A 22,500-nucleotide genomic window follows, 5' to 3' on the forward strand; every position below is an offset into this window, starting at 1 on the left:
GCGCACACACACAAACACACACACAAATACACACACACACACACACACACACACAGTAACACTAACACATGTGCACAAAATGAACACAAACACACACACTGCGCGAGAGAGAAATACTACAGGGAGGCATGACGTCATGATGCATTAATTGACGTCAAAGACTTTCGACCGTGACGTATTCTTCTTACGCGAGCTTTATCCATAGACTTGGAAACTACGGAATTTCTACCCGTCCAAAGCGGCCTGGGGTGGCGTTTGCTGAAAAAATGGGGGCGCCTATTTTACCCACCGTATTTTTGTTAGTATGGTCCCCATTTTTGGTGAACTTCCATCTCCAACTGTAGCACGTAGCCGGGCACAACGAATCCTTCTTTATCATGTATTATTCGGTGTGCACATTTCTCAAATTGATTACAGTATAGCGTTCACGGGATACCTCCAGCTTCGCTGGGATTAAGTAGATGTGCAACGCCAAGGCACTGCATACCCCAGCGAAAGACAAACCTCTCTCTCTCTCTCTCTCTCTCTCTCTCTCTCTCTCTCTCTCTCTCTCTCTCTCTCTCTCTCTCTCTCTCTCTCTCTCAAACACACACACACACACACACACACACACACACCCAAGTTACACACGTACACACGTACACACATACACACTCACTCACACGCACTCACTCACTCTCTCACACACACTTCACTGTACACACAAAACACACCCCCATACGCACATATAGACAGACGGATATACACACCTTTACAAAAAAACACACATACACACACACATACACTTACGCACACGCACAAACACAAACCAACCCACCCACTCTCTCTCTCTCTCTCTCTCTCTCTCTCTCTCTCTCTCTCTCTTTATCTCTTATAGAACAGACACACACCCACACAAACACACACACACACACATTGACTCACACAAATCTCATACACACAATACACACACTCATATGCACATACACGGTTGGCCTAGTGGTAAGGCGTCCGCCCTGTGATCGGGAGGTCGTGCGTGGGTTAGAACCCAGGCCGGGTCATACCTAAGACTTTAAAATTGGCAATCTAGTGGGTGCTCCGTCTGGCGGCTGGCATTATGGGGTTAGTGCATGCTAGGACTGGTTGGTCCGGTGTCAGAATAATGTGACTGGGTGAGACATGAAGCCTGTGCTGCGACTTCTGCCTTTTGTGTGGCGCACGTTATATCTCAAAGCAGCACCGCCCTGATAATTATGGAAACAAACAAACAAATACGCACATAGACAGACGGACACACACACCTTTACAAACAAACACATATACACACTCATACACACACAAACATACACACAAACTCATGCACACACACACATTCACACACACACACACACTCCGGTTGGTCCGGTGTCAGAATAATGTGACTGGGTGAGACATGAAGCCTGTGCTGCGACTTCTGTCTTGTGTGTGGCGCACGTTATATGTCAAAGCAGCACCGCCCTGATATGGCCCTTCGTGGTCGGCTGGGCGTTAAGCAAACAAACAAACACCCACACACACACACACACACACACTGTACATACGCACGCACACGCAGACACACACACACACACACACACACACACACACACACACACACACACACACACATTGACTGACACAAATCTCATACACACATAACACACACTTATACGCACATAGACCGGCACGGTTGGCCTAGTGGTAAGGCGTCCGCTCCGTGATCGGGAGGTCGTGGGTTCGAACCCCGGCCGGGTCATACCTAAGACTTTAAAATTGGCAATCTAGTGGCTGCTCCGCCTGGCGTCTGGTATTATGGGGTTAGTGCTAGGACTGGTTGGTCCGGTGTCAGAATAATGTGACTGGGTGAGACATGAAGCCTGTGCTGCGACTTCTGTCTTGTGTGTGGCGCACGTTATATGTCAAAGCAGCACCGCCCTGATATGGCCCTTCGTGGTCGGCTGGGCGTTAAGCAAACAAACACCCACACACACACACACACACACTGTACATACGCACGCACACGCACACGCACACACACACACACATTGACTGACACAAATCTCATACACACATAACACACACGTATACGCACATAGACCGGCACGGTTGGCCTAGTGGTAAGACGTCCGCCCCGTGATCGGGAGGTCGTGGGTTCGAACCCCGGCCGGGTCATACGTACACAGACTTTAAAATTGGCAATCTAGTGGCTGCTCCGCCTGGCGTCTGGCATTATGGGGTTAGTGCTAGGACTGGTTGGTCCGGTGTCAGAATAATGTGACTGGGTGAGACATGAAGCCTGTGCTGCGACTTCTGTCTTGTGTGTGGCGCACGTTATATGTCAAAGCAGCACCGCCCTGATATGGCCCTTCGTGGTCGGCTGGGCGTTGAGCAAACAAACAAACAAATACGCACATAGACAGTCGGACACACACACCTTTACAAACAAACACATATACACACTCATACACACACAAACATACACACAAACTCATGCACACACACACATTCACACCTACACACACACACATTCACACCTACACACACACACACACACTCTCTCTCTCTCAAACACACACACACACACACACACACACACACACACGCACACACACACCAAGTCACACACACACACACACACACACACTCACTCACACGCACTCACTCACTCTCTAACAAAAAACTTCATACACACAAAACACACACCCATACGCACATATGGACAGACGGACATGCACACCTTTACAAACAAACACACATACACGCACACACATACACTTATGCCCACACACACACTTACACACACACGAGTACAGACTCATGCACGCGTGTGCACGCACACACACACACACACACACACACACACACACACACACAAATACACACACACCACACACATACGAGTACAGACTCATGCACGCGTGCGCACACACACACACACACACACACACACACACACACACACACACACACACACACACACACACAGTAACACTAACACATGTGCACAAAATGAACACAAACACACACACTGCGCGAGAGAGAAAGACTACAGGGAGGCATGACGTCATGATGCATAATTGACGTCAAAGACTTTCGACCGTGACGTGTTCTTACGCGAGCTTTATCCATAGACTTGGAAACTACGGAATTTCTACCCGTCCAAAGCGGCCTGGGGTGGCGTTTGCTGAAAAAATGGGGGCGCCTATTTTACCCACCGTATTTTTGTTAGTATGGTCCCCATTTTTGGTGAACTTCCATCTCCAACTGTAGCACGTAGCCGGGCACAACGAATCCTTCTTTATCATGTATTATTCGGTGTGCACATTTCTCAAATCGATTACAGTATAGCGTTCACGGGATACCTCCAGCTTCGCTGGGATTATTATCAAATTTTTTTTTCGAAATCAATTTAAAAACACTTTCATCTTATTCCTTGTCGGTTCCTGATTCCAAAAATATATAGATATGATATGTTTGGATTAAAAACACGCTCAGAAAGTTAAAACGAAGAGAGGTACAAAAAACCGTGCTATCCTTCTTGATGTGAGCAGCGCAACGAATACCCCGCTCTTCTTGTCAATTCCACGGGCACTGCCTTTGCCACGGGCGGTGGAGTGACGATGCTACGAGTATACGGTTGCGTTCAGTTTCATTCTGTGAGTTCGACAGCTACTTGACTAAATATTGTATTTTCGCCTTACGCGACTTGTTAGTTCATTCGTATACAACAAAAAGAAGTTTGAGTTTTTTTTTATTTTGAACAAGACTACTTATGAAGAAGACCAAAACACAACATCAACGAAAAACTAGAAACAACTGAAGAACTAGGATGCAACAAGGGGAGGAAAAGAAAACAGCTAATCCGTACAAAGCAAGCAGCCGGCAGCGACGTTTTCAGTTTGGGTGAATGGCATTTATAGATCTACTTGTCTCGCCATGAAGCGAATTTGTCAATCTAAGTTATACACTACTACATGAATGTTAGTGCCATGGGTTGCACATCAATACTTCAGAGGGGAAGTGGGGTATTTAGTGTGGAGTTACGAGATAAGAAAAGCCGAATGCGAAAGTTAATTTGTGTCAGTCGGCAACTGTGAACTAAGCTCACAGGCACACAAAAACGGCTGTTCCGTTTTACTCCCTTGTTTGTACTACATCTTTCGACTTTGAGCATTTTGTGGTGTTTAAGGACAGAAAAAAATAGGTTTAGTCCTGTTTCATCGGGAAGTTAGCAGAAAAGGGTATGATATCGACATTTGTAAAGCTGAAAAACATTCCCGAGAAGAATGTCAAGTTGTCAGTGTATGCTGTTGTCGATCAGTGAAACATCGTGTGGTACAGATGGGTAAACCGGAACCATGCGTCTCTGTTATTGACAATATGCTTTTGACATCATAGCTGGCTTTACTTTCTGTCGTCCTTGACATTCCAAAATGCTCATGTACCTGTCGACCGGATGTGCAAGAGGTTACCACGCTTTTGAGAACTTGCGTGAGAGTCGTTTAGTGTTGTAGCTGAGTTTTAGTCTCGACTTGCCGAGACTATCATCATAGCGTCATAGATTTCATGACGCCTGTCGTCCATCGCGTCATACTCTGGGGACGTAATCTGTTTTGTTTCCTTCTATTCGCTGTTCTATTTCTCTCTTGTGATCGACATGACAAGCCGTGTGTGTTTGAGTGTGCGTGCTCGTTGGTGCCGACTCTCTCAACTAAAACATAAGTCAAACTAGCAATCGTTAAAAACCCAGTCCGTCCGACCAGCACTGCCATGTTCAGGCTATGCTCTTGTGAAATTACAGGCGTGCTCGGTACACACGCCCTTATCGGTACATCATCGACTACGATTGTTCTCTGGACAAGCTGTTAACGGCATTTTGCGAGTATTTCTAGCTCTTCTGCGGTGCAGTAGGCCTTATAGACGATGAAGGTGTCCAACATCTTAGGAGATGCGTGTGTAACCACTAGGTATTCAGTCAAATCCATGTAAGAGGCTTTTAACTGACCGGGACAACCAAGCCACCATTATGCACCGACTTGACATAGATCAACGTGCCGTACCTTTAGAATAAGGTATGTGCAGAGGTTAAGCCCTCAGTGCCTCATCTGAACAGACAACTAAAGCTTGATGTTTCCGTCACACTTTGTCTTTTAGATTTTTATAAGATATAGATCTACAGGTTACAACACTCGTGATTTTTTATATGGCTTGTATTTCAGTCAAGACCCAGCAGGAATATCAAAAGGACTCACTCGCCAGAGGCTCGTGAGTCACTTGATATTCATCCGCTAGGTCTTGACTGAAATACAAGCCATATAAAAACCCACTCGAGTTGTAACCTCTCTCTCTCTCTCTCTCTCTCTCTCTCTCTCTCTCTCTCTCTCTCTCTCTCTCTCTCTCTCTCTCTCTCTCTCTCTCTCTCTCTCTCTCTCTCTCTCTCTCTCTCTCTCTCTCTCTCTCTCTCTCTCTCTCTCTCTCTCTCTCTCTCTCTCTATCTCTCTCTCTCTCAACTTTACTTCTATTTCTTATTGTTATTAATCGAGTTACCCTCAATGGGCGAGGGCCGGATGAAAAAAAGCATATATAGATTAAGTATATGTGCGCTTTCAGTCTCAGTCGCGGATTACCTTTGTTCATGCTATGCAGTGCATTCAGTATCATTCTGTGAGTTTGACGGCTTGACTAGATATATTATTTTCGCTTCAAGCTACTTGTTTTATTTTCCAGGGGGAGTCACCATGTCATCACCAACAACACAGTATGCTATTGCCGGCACCGATTCCAGGGTTTGGTGCCGCATGATCGTGTCAAATCAAAAACTAGAAGTCTCTTGGTACAAGATGTCTCGAAATAGCCAATCGATAAAAATTAAAACAAGTAAGGTTATTAATTCAAAACATAAACGAGTACTCACCTGAGTCGAAGTTTGTGTAGAATTCCACGATGTAGTTTACAGGAACGGAGGGATATGTGAGATGCGCACACCACCGGAAACATGCCATTTTTCACAGCACAGGTCATCTGATATAACCATATCAGATGATCTGATTTTTCTTTAAGCAACCAAAAATGTTTTAGTTGCATTTACATTTGATAAATTAGCTTATTTCCTTTATTGGAGAGGGTGAAACTGAAGGGTGGGCACATATCCCTCCGTTCCTGTAAACTACATCGTGGAATTCTACACAAACTTCGACTCAGGTGAGTACTCGTTTATGTTTTGAATTCCACTTCTCGTAGTTTACCGAAACTACGTGATTTGTGAGATTTTAAAGTTGGTTGATTAAAGATTATAATTCAAACAAAGGAATAATCAAAGTCACACTAAAGTGAAATGTCAAACATTTATTCTCAAAGGACAACATGAGAATAGTGAACACCTGTCTTGGCTTTTACACCAAACATACATTGTTTGAAACAACCATGTATTACACAAAATAAGTGATGCATTTATTCTCCATTCATTACGGGAATTGCAATTTCTTCATAACCAAAGAAACAATAAACACTACAACACATTTGAAAACAATGGATCAATTGTCCACAAAACCATTTGCATTTTCTCTTACATGGAGCCAGGGAGATAATTGTCACTAGATCTCCATTTGTTAGCTCCCTTGTCTTGAATTTTTAACTTTCCCAATGCAAATTATCAGAATGTAATCAAAGTTCGATTGCTCATACGACTTCCGGCCACCACAGCAGCCCCTCCAAAAACCAAATTATCAGAATGTAATCAAACTTAGATTACTGAGCTGGAAGTTTTTTTCATTTTACAACTTTCGCATAATAGTTTAAGATAGTGTTTGATTTATCTTTACTTTCCAGTGGTTTGTTATAGAACTTTTTGAAAGTGGATACATTTGACCAGCCTGCCACTTTCAAAATATCTTGAACAGCAACACCCGACTTGAACATTGCTGAAGATGATGCGCCCCGGAAGCTGTGGGGTGCAACATTTGTAATTCCTGCGCGTATGAGTACAGTTTTTAGCCACCTAGCTATGGCGTATTTCGCCGCTGGTCCATGTGGCTGTTGGTAACACAAACGTAACTGGTCAGTCTCATCACTCTCACATCTGAATTCTACAGTACTATTAATGTACTGTCGAAGACAAGTCACAACACACAAAGTTGTGTCTTCTGTATAAAACGGTAACTGCAAAGGTTTTGGATGAAAACCAGGTCTAGACTGCTTCAACTTTTCAGTTATGTAAATTGTACATCCATCATCATGAAAACAAATATTTCTCAACCTGATCAAATGAATTGTCTGCACTCTGTGGGCAGTAATTAACAACAACAAGGAACACAATTTTAAAGTCAAATCCTTCAATGAAAGTTCAGAATTTTCACCCATGTTTCTGAAAAACTGCAAAACTTTATCTACATCCCAAGTTTCATTGTATCTTGGTTGTGGTGTACGCAGTTCAAAGATTCCCTTTGGAAATCGAATTACTAAAGGGTGACATCCTACTGTTTTATTGTCTGGTAGAATAACCACTGCAGATAGTGCACTCTTTGCAGTGTTTATAGCACTGTATCCTAAGCCATCTTCATACAGCTTAGTCAAGAACTGTAACACCTCATCTATAGTCGGACGAAGGGGATCACACTGGCACTGCACACAAAACTTGCTCCATCTGCTGAGGTAGGAGGCATACTGCTGTCTGGTTGAAGGTCGCCACGATGCCCAGATAACTTGGAAAGTCTCACCTTGAACTCCTCTTGCTTCGAGGGATTTCCTGATAAGCAACAAGCCAGAAGTTGCAGAGTCCTGTGGAGCGGATGTACATCTTGCGTATGTGGTAGATGGATGGTAAGCTTTCCTTTGGAAGAAGAACAGGCTCTTGTGTCAGCATTTTCAACATCTGGGGGTACCATACTGCCGTAGGCCACTTTAGAACGATCAAGATTCCTTCCGCTCTGTCGCGCTGCCATTTGTTGAGCACTTTCTGCAGCAAGCGGAAAGGCATATATTAACCATTTTGACCAATCTTGGGTAAAGGCATCAATGGCCAAGGCTTCTGGGTCTGGTATCCAGGACACGAATGGTTTCATCTGAAAATGTAATCGTGATGCAAATAGATCGATGTCTTGCTTCAGCAGACGATCTTTTAATTTGCAGAAAATATCATGATTCAATTTCCACTCAGTACGATCCTTGAATTGTCTTGACAAAACGTCAGCTTCTGTATTCAGTATTCCTGGGATATGTGAAATTGATATCCAAATACCACTTTCCTTGCACCACATCCAAATTTGTTTTGCAACGTTATTGCAATCTGGAGAACACGATCCTCCCATATTGGATATATAGGAGACTGCACATGATTGTGTTGTCTGTCAAGACTTTTACATGTTTTCCTGTGATCATTTCTTTGAAACTGTTCAAAGCGTACAAAATTGCCATCATTTCTAGAACATTGATGTGCAAATTCATTTCTGTTTTGGACCATCGCTCTCCAGTCTTAATTTGACCACAAACAGCTCCCCAACCACCTGAACTTGCAGCATCCGTCTGGATTTCAACTTCAGGATTATTTTTTTCAATGGGGAAAAAAGATGAATCTAAATTTTCAATCCACCAGTCTAGTTCTTCTGTTGTCTTATCTGTCAAGCTTGTCAGCGATTCAAAATGTCCTGCCGAAAATTTTAACGATGTGGATTTTAGCCTGTCTAAACTCCTATAAAACAGTGGGCCCCACTGAACAGCTGGAAAAGTTGCTACCAACTGGCCTATAACTTGTGCCAGTTCTCTTATGGTCACCCTCTTCTTTCTTTTGAGTTCTGAACATGCGAGCACAACTTTTTGCTTTCTTTCCAGGGGTAAAGTAACTGTCATATCTGCAGAGTTTAAAAGAAACCCCAAGTACCTCAGTTTCTTGCAGGGTTTGAGGACTGATTTCTCTGTGTGGATAATACATCCCAGTGAATCGAGTAATTTCACTGTCTTTGACACATTCTCTGCACACTCTTCAAAATAATTACCTTGCAGATAACTATCATCAATAAAGGAAGTGGATAAATATCCCTGTGATCTGAGTGTGGCATATACTGGTTTCATTAACTTTGTGAAATAACGAGGGCAGTTACTTAGTCCATTTGGGAAGCAGGTATACTGATAAAGTTTGTTTCTCCACATGAATTTGAGGTATTTCCTGCATTCTGCTTTTATTGGTACAGAGTAGTATGCATGTCTGAGATCCACTGAAGCCATGTTGCAGCCTCTTATCATCATTTGAGTTGCTGTCGTAAGATTGTCCATCTTAAAGTGCTCATATTGTACTGAATCATTAAACTTGTTTAGATTCAAAATGAGACGGTAGGAGCCATCAGGTTTTGGGACCATGAAAACAGGGGAGATAATTTCAGCTTCCTGATGCACCGATTTTTCAATAACTCCCAAGGATAACAGTTTTTCAATTTCCGAATCCATTTTTGTCCATAGATTTCCTTGTACTTGATTTTTCAAGTAAGAAAGATTTTCAGAATTTAAGTAAGAAAACTCATCCATTGGAATATCAGCACCGCACACCATGTTAAGAATAAATGGGTCTGATGTTATTTCATCCCATTTTTGAACAAACTTTTTCAGTCTACCTGCTTCAAAAGGGCGGTTAGGTATTGTATCTTTACTTACAGATTTTGGCAGAGAAGGTAGTGGAGCTACTGCTGGCCTTGTTGCCACTCGGTTCGTCCGCTGCCGCGGTAGTTCGTTCTGCCCCGTGCATGGTAAGGTCCTCTCCCTCTCATTCTGCCTATTGGTGTCCAGGTTCTTCCTGCACCTCTTGGCCTCCAATTCCAATCGTTGTTTGCAAAGGGGTTGTTTTGTGGAAAAAAACTTTTGACCTTTTACTCCACTTGACTGACTGAGACCCAGGCCCATTCTAGCTGTTGTATCAATGTTTGCACATGCAGCTTTCTGGTCATTGCCAAACAACATATCTGTGATTGGAACTTCAGCTGAACCAAGTTTTTTGTACTTTTTGTTCAGTTGAGCATTTGAAATTTTCCCCCTTCTGTCGATTGACAGATCATGGTTTGTTTTCTGTACAAGTGCAATAGAATCTGCTACACCTTTCATGAGTCCCCAAATTTCGGGTGATTCACTTTTCAGTATGGTTTGCCATATGTTTGAGAGTGCATTGGTCGCTGTACACAGCGCTTTCTGATACTGCTGTAGTTTCAAATCTGCACCTCTTGTTGCACGGTCAAGTATTGACCATATCTCCGGATTGACCTTTGGAACAACAACCTTCAAGTTTTTAGGTCTGGCATACTTGTTCATTTTTTCTTTCATTTTTTCTTCTGAAATTTGACCTTTTGCCATTGTCTCATCAACCAGCTTCGCGATACCTTCCGGTATTTCTGGTGCAAGCTTTTCAGCATTGTCGAACTCTTGTTCTATTTCTGCCATTTCAGTGTCAGAATTACTAGTGCCACAAGTTTGACCACAAGTTTCACCTTCGTTCACTCTGATCATCGATTCTATTTGATCATCATAATCTTCGAACGAATCAGATTCGTCTCCAGACTCTTGTGACTCTGCTTTTCGCTTTTGTCTTGGTGTCATCTTCGAACCATGATCATCAGGCGATTCGCCTTCGGTCTGGCCTTGTCCCTGACCTAGCGCAAGGATACGGTCGTTTTGTTTTTTCATGTTATTCCAATCGCCGATTGGAATGGTCACTGCCTCTAACCGAGGTTTTTTCTTATTCTTTTTCTTCCCTTCTTTTTCGTTTGACACATGTTTGTCCTTTTGACTTGAACAAGGCAAGTCTAACAATTGATCCACTTCATCCGCGTGGATTTGGACTTCAAGCACTGATTCAGTGCTGTCCATTGTTCAAACAAATTCTAAGCATTTGCGACAACAAATAAGGAAAATACACGTACCGCAGGTCAAAACAAATGGTTAACCGAAGGAATAAATCAGTTAAGTTAGGAAAAAAGGACCATAAAAGGAAGGATTAACCTGATAAAGTAAGACCGGTTTTGGAGAAGCTGCTATGGCGGCCGGAAGTTGTACGGGAATGGCGTGTTTCCGGCGGTGTGCGCATCTCACAAATCACGTAGTTTCGGTAAACTACGAGAAGTGGAATTAGTACTTCAGTTATGTGCAAACATGTTATACCATTCACATTTTAGTCTGAGGTTCTTAGGAAAAAAGTCAATATCTTGAAAGAAAAATATTTGATCTCAAATGTATATGACTAAAGGCAAAGGAATAGTGATAATATAATGGCAGTCCTGTTTTTCAAAGAGCAGTAGATAATCAAGCATTGTTATAGATATTATTCAAAGTTGTGATGACAATCAGATATTTCAATATGGTGAGAAAAAAATGGCATGCCATAAAACTGGTACGTTCAGGATTTCACGTGTAAGCAGTGCAAAATAAATAAAAACACGGTCAACATTTGACAAACAAAGCAACCAACTGTTATGATTTAAACGTAGAATGCTAAGTTTTAAGGCAAATTGCTATGCGGTTATGCCAAGCTTTGGATTGCTACGCACAAACAAATAATCACAGGCAGGCCTCTGTTTGCTCTTTCTTGTGAGTGATGGTACTCATTTGTGATTATCATTCCGTGAAGCGGTCAGATGTTGTGTCATAAAACATTGTCCACACTGTAAACAGGAACTTCAGACACTCTCGTAAATAATGGCCATTAGGTTTTATTTTTCTAAATATTTGTTTAATTTACATATTCTTGCGTAAAATAGCCAAACTGTCTATGTGCGAATAAAACACCATTTGCTACTCTAAAATCATAAAAAAAGGAAATTGAAACTTGAGGTTTTACTTGACAAGAACTGACATCGTGTTTGCTTTTCAGGCGACAGGTACAGTCTCGGCTATGAGCGAGCTTTGGATGAACAAGCTGACTATCTGGAAATCAATAACTTCCAAAAAAGCGATGTTGGCAGTTACTCCTGCAGCGTGGTACATCTGCCCTACAGATATATCAAAACCCATGACATTCAGGTCATTCTTGTAGGTGGGTACTTTACTTTTCAAACACAAGAACATGTGAAGAGAGTCTTCTTCTTATATTTTTCTGCGTTCATGGGCTGAAACTCCCACGTTCACTCGTGTTTTTTGCACGAGTGGATTTTTACGTGTATAACCGTTTTTACCCCGCTATTTAGGCAGTCATACGCCGCTTTTGGAGGAAGCATGCTGGGTATTTTCGTGTTTCTATAACCTACCGAACTCTGACATTGATTGCATGATCTTTTCCCTGCGCACTTGGTCTTGTGCTTGCGTGTACACACGAAGGGGGATATCAGGCGCTGACAGGTCTGCATAGGAGATCGGACAAATCTTCACCCTCAACCCACCAGGCCGCAGCGGCCGGGATTCGAACCCACGACCTCCAGCTTGGGAGGCCGGCGTCTTACCACTGGGCCACTGCGCCCGTCATGAAGAGAGTCAAACTTTCAAGTTGACTATTTGAAGCCTTTGCCCTCCCTCCCCCGCCTCCTTTTATTTTTAAAGAGCACATAATCATCTCATTTCATTGTATTGCCATAGCCGGGAGAAGTGGGGGGGGGGTGTTCGTTCACAATGTGTATGTATGGACACATGTGTAGAGAGACTGAATATGGTGACAGCCACAGGTTACCCCATAACCCACACCCCCCCCCCCCCCGCTTTCCCTTTAACCCCCCCCCCCCACCCCACTTTCCCTTTAAAAACAACAAAACATGTGTAGAGAGTCATAATTTAAAGTTGACTATTGGAAGCCCCAGCCCCCTATTTTTAAGAGCACGAAACCATTTCCCTACGTTGCATTGTCATAGCCTGTGGGTTAATTCACAATGCATAATTATGTAGACATGTGTAGAGAGTAAATAAAACATGACAGTACCTTCACCCCCCCCCCCCCCCTTCCTTTTAAGAGCACCAACACATGTGTAGAGTCTCCATTTCAAGTTGCCTTGTAGAGACGCATAACGTCACGATAGGCTGAAGCTGGCAATTTGACGGAAATATCAAATAACTGTTTAAGATCACATAGTTTAGAGTAGTTTGAAATATCTTGTGCTTTTTTCAGGGAAGGTCCTTCTTTTTCCCCAAGCAATCTTTTTTTTATAAATAGTGATTTTTTTAAAAATTCACAAACGTGCAAAGAGTTTAGCCGTATTAGGCGGATAGTTCGCCAGCCACTCCACAAACAGGCGTAACATTTGGTATGGAAATAGTTCATGTCATCAAGCTATCACAAATGCATTCATGCAAAAACACATTGCACATAAACAAATCATACGCACAGTCAACAACCAATCTTTTATCAATAAGGACACACAAAAGAACGTGTCTAGTAAGATAAATAATTTTAAACAGTTACAAAGATCACCTACAAATATTTACTGACGGCTCAAAACAAAATGATGTCCAAGCTGGCTGTGCTTTTGTCATTCCTGACCTCAAAATAACCAAAAAATTCAAAGTCAACAAGGATGTGTCTATTTTCACTGCAGAAATGTACGCCATCTTAAGAGGATGCCACTATGTCAATGACCTCCCTCAACCCCCAACAAGAGTCGTGATTCTCTCCGACTCAAGATAGAGAGAGAGAGAGAGAGAGAGAGAGAGAGAGAGAGAGAGAGAGAGAGAGAGAGAGAGAGAGAGAGAGAGAGAGAGAGAGAGAGAGAGAGAGAGAGAGAGAGAGAGAGAGAGAGAGAGAGAGATCAAATCAAATCAAATCAAATCAAATTTTATTTTTCGAGGGTTGTGGCGTAAGCAATACAACGAGCTTTTTTTCAACCAGCCCTCGCCCAGAGAGGGGACTAATCTAATCACATATTTACACGGATATTAACGTAGAAAAAAAGGTGGAGAAAAACAACAACATATGAATATTTACACATTACATATTATACACAAATATAAAGCATCGTATATGTAACGCAGTGAAAACAATGCTGATTACACATGCATGAGTAAATGTGTTATTAATTTGAGTGTTTTTGTGTGGATATAATGAACACTGATGCTTTGGACAAATTAAAATATAATCAAACGAAGTCTTCCATCACTGTGATTTTTCGTAATTTAACATTAAATACAGTGAAAGGTGTTTTTTGAAAGTATTGAGACTCATTGGGACTCTCACAAATTCCGGGAGAGAATTCCACAGGACGCTACCAGAATAGGCTAAGCTTGATTTGAAGAGATCTATCCTTGGAATTGGGACGTTAAACTTTCGGTTTGGTTTCACTTTAAAGTTTGCAACGAAAGTTCGTGGTGCACGGCCGGAAAGTATTTTGTGAAGCAGCACGCCTTCATTTAATTTAAATCTTTGTTTTAGTGGGAGAATCTTAAGTTTCTTATAATCATCAAATACAAGACTGGATTGTTTCAGTAAAATTAGTTTCAGCGCTCGCCTATGTAAACTATACAATGGTTTTAAAATATTAGCACTGGCAGAGTCCCAGATGGTTGAACAATAATCTGTGATGGTTTGTATATATGCGTTAAAGTATAATAACCTTGAGTGCTGATCTAGAAAGTGTTTAATTCTATTTAACTGATATATTTTTCTGGACATTGTTTTACATACCGACCGAACATGATGGGCCCAAGACAAATTATTATCGATATTTACTCCCAAAACTTTATGATCTCCTACCTCCTCTATTGCGTCGTTACCAATTAATATGGAATGAGGATTGTTTCGTATGTTTTGTCTCTTTTGTCTTGTTGTTATTAACATGTATTTGGTCTTTTTAGGGTGAAGACTCATGTGGTTATACTCCGTCCAATGAATGAGATCATCTACACTGTTCTGCAACGATGAATAAACTTTGTCTAATTTTTTATCAGTAGTGTGTAGGGTCGTATCGTCAGCAAAGAGTTCGCAGTTCTCATTAATACTAAGAGGAAGATCATTAATATACAGGGAAAAGAGTAGTGGTCCAAGGACAGAGCCCTGGGGAACCCCGTATAACACAGGTCTTTTGCTGGATACGGTTGAATTAACGCAGACAGACTGCTCTCGCCCAGCTAAGAAAGAGGAGAGCAGGCATAAGGTTTGGGGTGACATTCTATATTCAACTAATTTTCTTAATAGTAATTCATGATTAATAACGTCGAAAGCTTTAGCAAAATCGACGAATAAGACACCACAGAGTTGATTATTATTAATGCTACTAAGCCAACTTTCAAGAAGGTTTGTTAATGCTGTGTGGCACGAATGATTTTCTCTAAAACCTGACTGGTTGGAATGTATAAGATCGTATTTCTTCAAATGAGTGGTCAAGTGTGTAAATATGTGTTTTTCAAGTGGTTTTGATAAAACAGGAAGAATTGAGATTGGTCTGTAATTGGCGGGGTCAGAAGAACTACCTGATTTAAATAGCGGGATTACTTTCGCCTCTTTTAATTTGGTGGGAAAGTAGGATTTGTCAAGGCACAAATTATAAACATATGTAAGGGATTCTGCAATAAAAGGGGCAGACAACTTCAGAATTTTCCCATCAAGATTATCCAAACCACGAGTACCTGTTTGTTTTAAGCACAACAGATAATGGAAGACTTCGCTAACAGATAGCAGAGGAATGTCTAAATTATGGGTAATATTTTTTGAATCACAAAACTGTTTCAACTTGTCCAGATTATTCTGTTTCGATCTATCAGTTGTAATTATTTTGTCAACAATAGAAGTAAAATGAATGTTCAGATCATCAGCAGGTATATCAATAACGGAAGATTTTACTGTATCTTTACGAGATAATTGGTTGATCACCTTCCAGATGGCTTTTGAGTTTTGTTTTGAACTGGATGCAGCGAGCTCACGGTAATACTTTCTACGAGCTGCACGTTTCATGGACGTTACTTTGTTTCTCTGTTTTCTGTATTCTTCTTCTTTTCCCTTTCGTTTAAGAAAATCGCGGTAATCAATCGCATGTTGAATGTCGTCTGTAAGCCACTTAGGTTTGGGATGTTGCTGCACACGAGAGGTTCAAAATGGTGCATGTTTATCATATACTTTTATAAACAAGTTGTACCATAAATCAAATGCTTCGTCGGGGTCAGTATAATTATAGATCATTGCAAAATCTGTACAACTGAGTTCCGAAAGGTATGAATCTTGATCAAGTTTTGAAAATAACCTATATGTTATAAATTTATGTTTTCGTTTTGGGATTCTAACCCCTTTTTTCGACCACGTGAGGCACACTGGAAAATGATCACTACAGCTAAAACTTGGAACTGAGGTTTCAATAATGTTAGCTCGAGTTGACACATAGATATGGTCTATAAGCGTAGATGAGGTAGCTGTAACTCTTGTTGGAATCGTTACTAACTGTTGTAAATTATGCAGGGATAACCTTTCCATCCAGCATTTGTTGGGTTTCACTAAATCAAGATTAAAATCCCCCAAAAGTATAATTTCTCTGGATTCAAGACTGACAGCGTCCATCATATCATCAAAATTATCGTACCAGTTAATATGTTCAGCTGGATTCCTGTAGCAGAAACCTATCAATATTGGTGCTGATTTAGGCAATTTTAATTCTAGCCATATTGTTTCAACTGAATGCTGCTCTAAGTGATGAAGTCTATGAAATGATAAAGACTCGTGAATATAAACTAGCAAACCAGTTTCTCGTGTTGATGTAGGGTCTCGACGTACGACATTATACCCTTCAATCTTAACTTCCGCATCCGTGATGTTACTGTTTAATCTTGACTCAGATAGACCAAAAATGTGAAAATATTTGCCTGAATTGAGTAGAACAGTTGCTACCTCATCCAGCTTATTTATGGCATGATTTATATTTAAATGCCCAATTCTGAGACCATCTTTCACGGGCCAGGAATTCATAGACACAGTCATAAAATGAACAAAACACAACAACAATAATCTCTACAAAAGAATATTAGTGAGTATTATCTCGTAGAATAATAAAAAGCAAAACAAATTAAACTACTAAAAACGCACGGCAAACGAAAGAAGGGAAAAAAACAAGTAGAAAAGCCGATCGGCACGGAAAATGTGTCGTCAGTAACAGTCTTCTTATCACTTCTCTGCGACAAACACTGTTAGCAGTAGAATTATGAACGCCAGAAGGAAGTCTGTTTAGATGAACGCGATGTAAACAGAGACTAGATCGTTAGCACAACGAAGTGTCACAAGGATTCTTTAAAAAACCCAAAAGCACCAGCAGAAGATTTCAAGGTTTGTCAATGACACTTTTCCGTTGAGTGAACACACGATAATTAAAGAATGCCAGCTTCGACCCCATACACACACACACACACACACACACACACACACACATACACACACACACACACACACACACACACACACACACACACAGTCTAAGAGGAGTCGCTATGTTGGTTGCGAGGTAGTTTCTAATAGTAGTTCCGAGACACTGTTCAATACTGGTAAGGCACAGAAAACTGCTGTTGCAAACGGCAAGCCTGCATGTAGCTAAGGTAAGCCTGCATTACAGTTGGGTGGACAGGCGGCGGCAGGAGGCGCTGAACAGGGTCACTGCCGTACGGAGCACCAGACATTGGAGCGGGAAAGTGGCGATCAGCTGCACCGTGATCACCCACAGGATAGCTGTCCTCTCGAGGACGTGTGTACCTCCTGGGGTCAAAGGCGGCCCGGTAGACTGGCTCCTCAAAAGAAACCCCGGGATTTGGAAGGCTAGGGAAGGCACCTGGGGGAGAGAGAGAGAGAGAGAGAGAGAGAGAGAGTCCTTCGCTACATCAATTGCGTCATAATATTATCGGGTCTGGAACACGCAAATGACGACATATTGAAATGCAAGAGATTATGACATCACCTTTTGACCTCTTTCCCCAAGACACTGTAAATATTTTGTCTCAAACTAATTTTGTCTTCTCAAATATCTTTTATCCTACATACGTGAGAGAGACACTCGTGGGATAATAATCGTTCAAATCACACGTGTGTATATCATGTAAATGAGGTCATGTCAAGCAAGTCTGGCAAGGACTTTTTTTCCACTGCTTATGATGCCAAAGTCACCGAGACAAACGTCATTATAGAAGAAACAAAATTGCGCTCGCTAATTACCCTCGATGAATTGTTAGAACTAACACGTCACGCCACACTTTCAGAGTGACGTTTCTTTACTTTGACGTAATAGTAACGAGGCTTTGGAAGAGATCGAGGTTCCAAAACAAGCGTCTTCAAGTTAGCTGCCTCGACTGCATGACATTTTCAGTAAAATACACGTAAGTACAGTATGTAGGATAAACAGAATACTACATGGCTTGCTGTGTAGTACCAGATTTACACTCGTTGCTTTTTCAAATAGTGAACAGCTCGCTTTCGCTCGCAGTTCAATATTTAAACAAAACAACTCGTGTAAATCTGGTACGACAAAGCAAGCCATGTAGTATTCTCTATCTCTCTCTCTATGTGTGTGTGTGTGTGTGTGTGTGTGTGTATGTGTGTGTATGTGTGTGTGTGTGTGTGTGTGTGTGTGTGTGTGTGTGTGTGCGTGTGTGTGTGCGTGTGTGTGTGTGTGTGTGTGTGTGTGTGGGTGGGTGTGCATGTGCGTGTGTGTGTGTGTGTGTGTGTGTGTGTGTGTGTGTGTGTGTGTGTGTGTGTGTGTGTGTGTGTGTGTTCGGAAGGTGAAACGAAAGCGGACGTATGTCAGGATGCATTCGCTTGACTGAATGGTTAATCACGCCTCAGCGTTCTTGTTTCAGATAATGTTGTGTCCTTGTGCTGTTGAATCGAAGGGGAAGACTGTTTCATAAGTTGGGCTACCTATGTTAACATAACAGGAACAATAAGAGATTGTAGGTGAGAAGAACGAGAACAAGATAACAATGTACTCACCAAAACACGAACAATACAAACACGAATAGACCGGTGAGTACATGGTCATTGTTATACTGTTTACGTATGTATAATTTCTGTTTTGACGCGTGTTGTATTTTGTTTCTAGAGCTGCCCCAGATTGCTAGCAATCTTACCTTCACACCCAACATGCCAACGGGGGGAGACGAGGTGGTCTTGCAGTGCAATGCTAGCGGCCAACCACGGCCAACCTACATGTTTACAAAGGTAAAATGAAACACATTTACTTAAGTGTGTCTATGTCGTGCGATTCAACACAAACCTGCTTTCTGGTTCAATGTATGTAGCGGCCAACCACGGCCAACCTACATGGTTACAAAGGTAAAATGAAACACATTTACTTGAGTGTGTCTATGTCGTGCGATTCAACACAAACCTGCTTACTGGTTCAATGTATGTAGCGGCCAACCACGGCCAACCTACATGTTTACAAAGGTAAATGAAACACATTTACTTAAGTACGTGTCTATGTCGTGCGATTCAACACAAACCTGCTTACTGGTTCAATGTATGTAGAGAGGTTTGTCTAGACCCCAGTCAGGATGCATGTGTAAACAAAGGTGTATGTGTACTTCAGTCACTGTTAGAAGTTCAACTGAAGTAGATCTGTTTGTCTGCATGTATTTCTTCTCTTGTTGTGTTGTTTAGATGTTTGTCATTGTTTGTATATGTTGAGGATGTTTTCTTCTTCAATTGTATAAATGAAAGTACATTATCATTTTTATCAAACTGTTGCAGAAACTATGTAATTCGAACTGTCCAAAAGTGAAACTATAGACTTTGCCTTACTGGGATTCACGGTGCAATCACATATTGATTGGCGTTCATTTGAAACTCTAAGGTTATCATCGCAGACTGACGCCCAACCAATTCCACAGCCTTCGTTTAAAGTCCCCAGGATTCACAGCGTTGCGTGAAACATGAAATATGAACCCTATCTGTTATCTTCAGGGGATACATGATAATAATGCCCTATGCAGTAAGCGAGAGTTCTTAGAAATGGCATCATGTCAATCATTAGTGCTCGTTTGATGCAAAGACTGTATGCATGTTACTGTTCACAATGAGTGTGGGACAGTTGGGCATGCTAACGCCACGAGGAACCAAAGCCTTGTTGTGGGGAAGATGATGTTGCACCTTAGGGAAAACATTCATTTTGTATTGCTTTTAAACTATGCTCAGCTTTTGATATAAAAGAAAAGAACCGGTTGGAAACGGGCGTCAACATAAGCCATGATGAGTCAATAGTACTTTGATGATCCTTTTAAAGAGATTGATTAGAATTTGTAGCAGAATCTATTAACTCAAGGCAGCATTAGACCAAAAACAGTACCTGTGTATTGTGGTGACATAATTAGACCTAAACCAGTACCTGGGTATTGTGGTGACAGAATTAGCCTTAAACAAGTATCTGTGTATTGTGGTGACATAATTAGACCTAAACCAGTACCTGGGTATTGTGGTGACAGAATTAGCCTTAAACAAGTATCTGTGTATTGTGGTGACAGAATTAGACCTAAAGAAGTATATGGGTATTGTGGAGACATATTTAGATCTAAAACAGTACCTTGGTATTGTGGTGACAGAATTAGACCTAAACCTGTATTTGTGTATTTTGGTGACAGAATTAGACCTAAAGAAGTATATGGGTATTGTGGAGACATATTTAGATCTAAAACAGTACCTTGGTATTGTGGTGACAGAATTAGACCTAAACCTGTATTTGTGTATTTTGGTGACAGAATTAGACCCATAAAAGTACCTATGTATTTTGGTGACAGAATTAGAACTATAAAAGTACCTGTGTATTTTGGCGACAGGATCATCAGAATCTGCTGAACAAACCCCAAGAGGAAGAAACATACATCATTAAGAACATGAAGCCAGGAGATGTGGGGGTCTATCGGTGTAACGCGACAAACATTGGTGGCTCAGCCATTACTGATGCTTATTTGCAATACAAAAGTAAGTATACCATGCTTCGTTGTTCCATTCAGTACGTATGTCTGTCTGTAGTATGGACTAGGTGCTTGCAAGTGTACTCATTATTACACTAAAGATAGCTGCAGTTTTCATTGAAAAGAAACGCATGAATACTCCTGCAGTTAGAGAAACAAATATGAAAATGCAGCTTATAATTATATCATGTGATGAAATTATGATAAGTAATGTGTAACGCCCTCACGGTAAATCCATTAGGGTCATATGTTCCCGGGTTTGACCCCGACTTGAGATGGTAAAAAAACAAGTCGCGTAAGGCGAAATTACTACATTTAGTCAAGCTCTGGGACTCACAGAATGACACTGAACGCACTGCATTTGTTCACAATGACCGTAGTCCGCCGCTCGTGCAAAACGCAGTGAAACTGACAAGCCTGTTTAGCGCGGTAGTGGTTTCGCTGTGCTGCATAGTACGCTTTTCTGTACCTCTTTGCCTTTTAACTTTCTGTGCGTGTTTTTAAATCCAAACATATCATATCTATATGTTTTTGGAATCGGGAACCGACAAGGAATAAGATGAAATTGTTTTTAAATCGATTGCGGACATTTAATTTTGATCATAATTTTTATATTTTTAATTTTCAGAGCTTGTTTTTAATCCGAATATAATATATTTATATGTTTTTGAAATCAGGAAATGATGAAAAATAAGATGAACGTACATTTGGATCGTTTTATTTAAAAAAACAAATTAATTACAATTTTCAGATTTTTAATGACCAAAGTCATTAATTAATTTTTAAGCCACCAAACTGAAATGCAATACGGAAATCCGGCCTTTGTCGAAGATTACTTGGCCAAAATTTCCATCAATTTTATTGAAAAATGAGGGTGTGACAGTGCCGTCTCAACTTTAACAAAAAGCCGGATATGACGTCATCAAAGACGTTTATCGAAAAAATGCAAACACGTCTGGGGATATCATACCCAGGAACTTTCATGTAAAAATTCATAAAGATCGGTCCAGTAGTTTACTCTGAATCGCTCGACACACACACACAGACACACATACACCACGACCCTCGTCTCGATTCCCCCTCAATATTAAAACATTTAGTCAAATGAAATGGAAGTGTTTTTTACTTTTGAAGAATTTAGGTTAAATTTTCCTTTTGTTCAAACTAAATAAGTGTAATACAAAAAATAATTTAAAAAAACCGATAGATGCACCAGTAGTGCAACTTGTTCAAGTTTATGAACCGATTTTATTTGCTGGGCAGTTATTGTGAGCACAAAATAAATGTAAGTAAAAAGGCACATTGTTTTACTTTGACATGATTCCTAAAAACATTCCTGGGTCATTTTAAAAATGTCTCTCCGTTACGAGACAAAGACACCATATTTGGTGGAACTAAGAGATAAATAAGATTGGACGGTTATTCAAGATGATGAATATGTCCAAATGAAGGTACTGGTGCTCAAAAAACGATTTTCAAACAGTTTTTAAAATGGTGTCAAATGTTGATAAAACACTTTATGTTATGGCAAAAAATTATGTTATGGCAAAAAAGAGGGTGGCGATGAAAAAAATACATTGCACAATAATTCCTTGGTGTTAAAAGTAGCTAAAAATAGCGAAAACTCAAAACATGTCTTTTTTTAACAAAATGTGGCATCTCTTGCCTGAAGAAGAG

General features: G+C 41.0%; 1 protein-coding gene across 1 annotated transcript in view; it reads left to right on the plus strand.

The window, feature by feature from the left end:
• LOC138974552 (uncharacterized) overlaps positions 1-22,500 on the plus strand; it is a 315,190-nt gene that overhangs the window by 115,640 nt on the left and 177,050 nt on the right. The window contains exons 34-37 of the mRNA XM_070347269.1: positions 5,725-5,874; positions 11,843-12,004; positions 18,954-19,072; positions 20,686-20,830. Coding sequence (XP_070203370.1) covers positions 5,725-5,874; positions 11,843-12,004; positions 18,954-19,072; positions 20,686-20,830 — 576 coding nt within the window. The remainder of the gene's footprint in view (positions 1-5,724; positions 5,875-11,842; positions 12,005-18,953; positions 19,073-20,685; positions 20,831-22,500) is intronic.

This window comes from Littorina saxatilis, linkage group LG8, assembly GCF_037325665.1.
Source record: "Littorina saxatilis isolate snail1 linkage group LG8, US_GU_Lsax_2.0, whole genome shotgun sequence".
In the NCBI taxonomy this organism is placed as follows: Eukaryota; Metazoa; Mollusca; class Gastropoda; order Littorinimorpha; family Littorinidae; genus Littorina; species Littorina saxatilis.